General features: G+C 47.6%; 1 protein-coding gene across 1 annotated transcript; it reads right to left on the bottom strand.

The window, feature by feature from the left end:
• Window positions 1–6: 6 nt before the first annotated feature.
• LOC105461890 (probable cytochrome P450 6a13) lies at window positions 7–920 on the bottom strand (the record flags this gene model as incomplete). Its single annotated transcript, XM_011708402.1, has 1 exon — window positions 7–920. A coding segment is annotated over exon 1 (745 nt), but the record flags the coding sequence as incomplete, so codon positions are not given.
• Window positions 921–928: the final 8 nt, after the last annotated feature.

Below are 928 nucleotides of genomic sequence, written 5' to 3'. Positions count from 1 at the left end.
CCAGACACGCTTTTACCTGCAGCAGACCCATTCTCATTCCCACGCACATTCGCGGTCCTTCGCCGAACGGAAGAAAGGCGAATTTCTCGATGCTGTTCTTTCTGTCCGGACCGAATCTATCGGGATCGAACTTTTCGGGATTCTCCCATAATTCTGGGTCTGCATGCAGGCCGCTAACGGGTATTACGATGGGCGTTCCGCGTTCCACGCGGTAAACAAGTCCGTCAGATCCTTTCAACTCAGTATTCTTCGTGCAAATCTTGTTCAGGACTCCTAACGAGGGTACGATCCTTTGCGATTCGTTTATCACCTGATCCATGTACGTCATTTCTTTCAAGGCTTCGTATGTGATTACACCATCGTGTTTGTTAAGCACCGACATCACCTCCTCACGTAATTTCTCCTGTACTTTTGGATGAGTGGCCAAATTGAAGCCGATGAAGTTTAAAACGACGCTGGAAGTCTCGTAGCCGTCAATGAAGAATGACACCGCGTGGGACGCGAGAACATCTAGATCAAACGTATCACCTTCCGTCCGTTCCAGATTAGCCATTAGCTGGAGGAAGTCGTTTCTAGATGTCGTCTCCTTTCTTCTTTGCTCCATAACGTCCGAAACCAGATTTCTAAAAAAATCGTCGGCCTTCTTCGGTAAGAATCTCGCTCTCAAGATTTTGCCAAGCATTGGCACGAAGAACGTAAGGGTGAACACAAGATTGTTCCAAACGGTCGGCTCGAGGAAGGACTTGCCCATCGTGTAAAAAGACTCCTTCTCTTTGTCATCGTCAAAGCAAAATCCATCCACGCCAAAGCCAGCGCCAGCTACTACTTGCGCGGTGAATCTGGAGAATAAGTCCTTTAGTTCCAGTTCTATTTTCCCGGTTTTTTTTAGCTTCCTATTGAGGTAGTTGTCGAACGTCGTGCACACTTG

The sequence above is a fragment of the Wasmannia auropunctata genome, unplaced genomic scaffold, assembly GCF_000956235.1.
Source record: "Wasmannia auropunctata unplaced genomic scaffold, wasmannia.A_1.0 LD275803.1, whole genome shotgun sequence".
Taxonomy (NCBI): Eukaryota; Metazoa; Arthropoda; class Insecta; order Hymenoptera; family Formicidae; genus Wasmannia; species Wasmannia auropunctata.
Note: the sequence above shows the minus strand (reverse complement) of the source record. Positions and strands in the feature narration are given on the sequence as shown.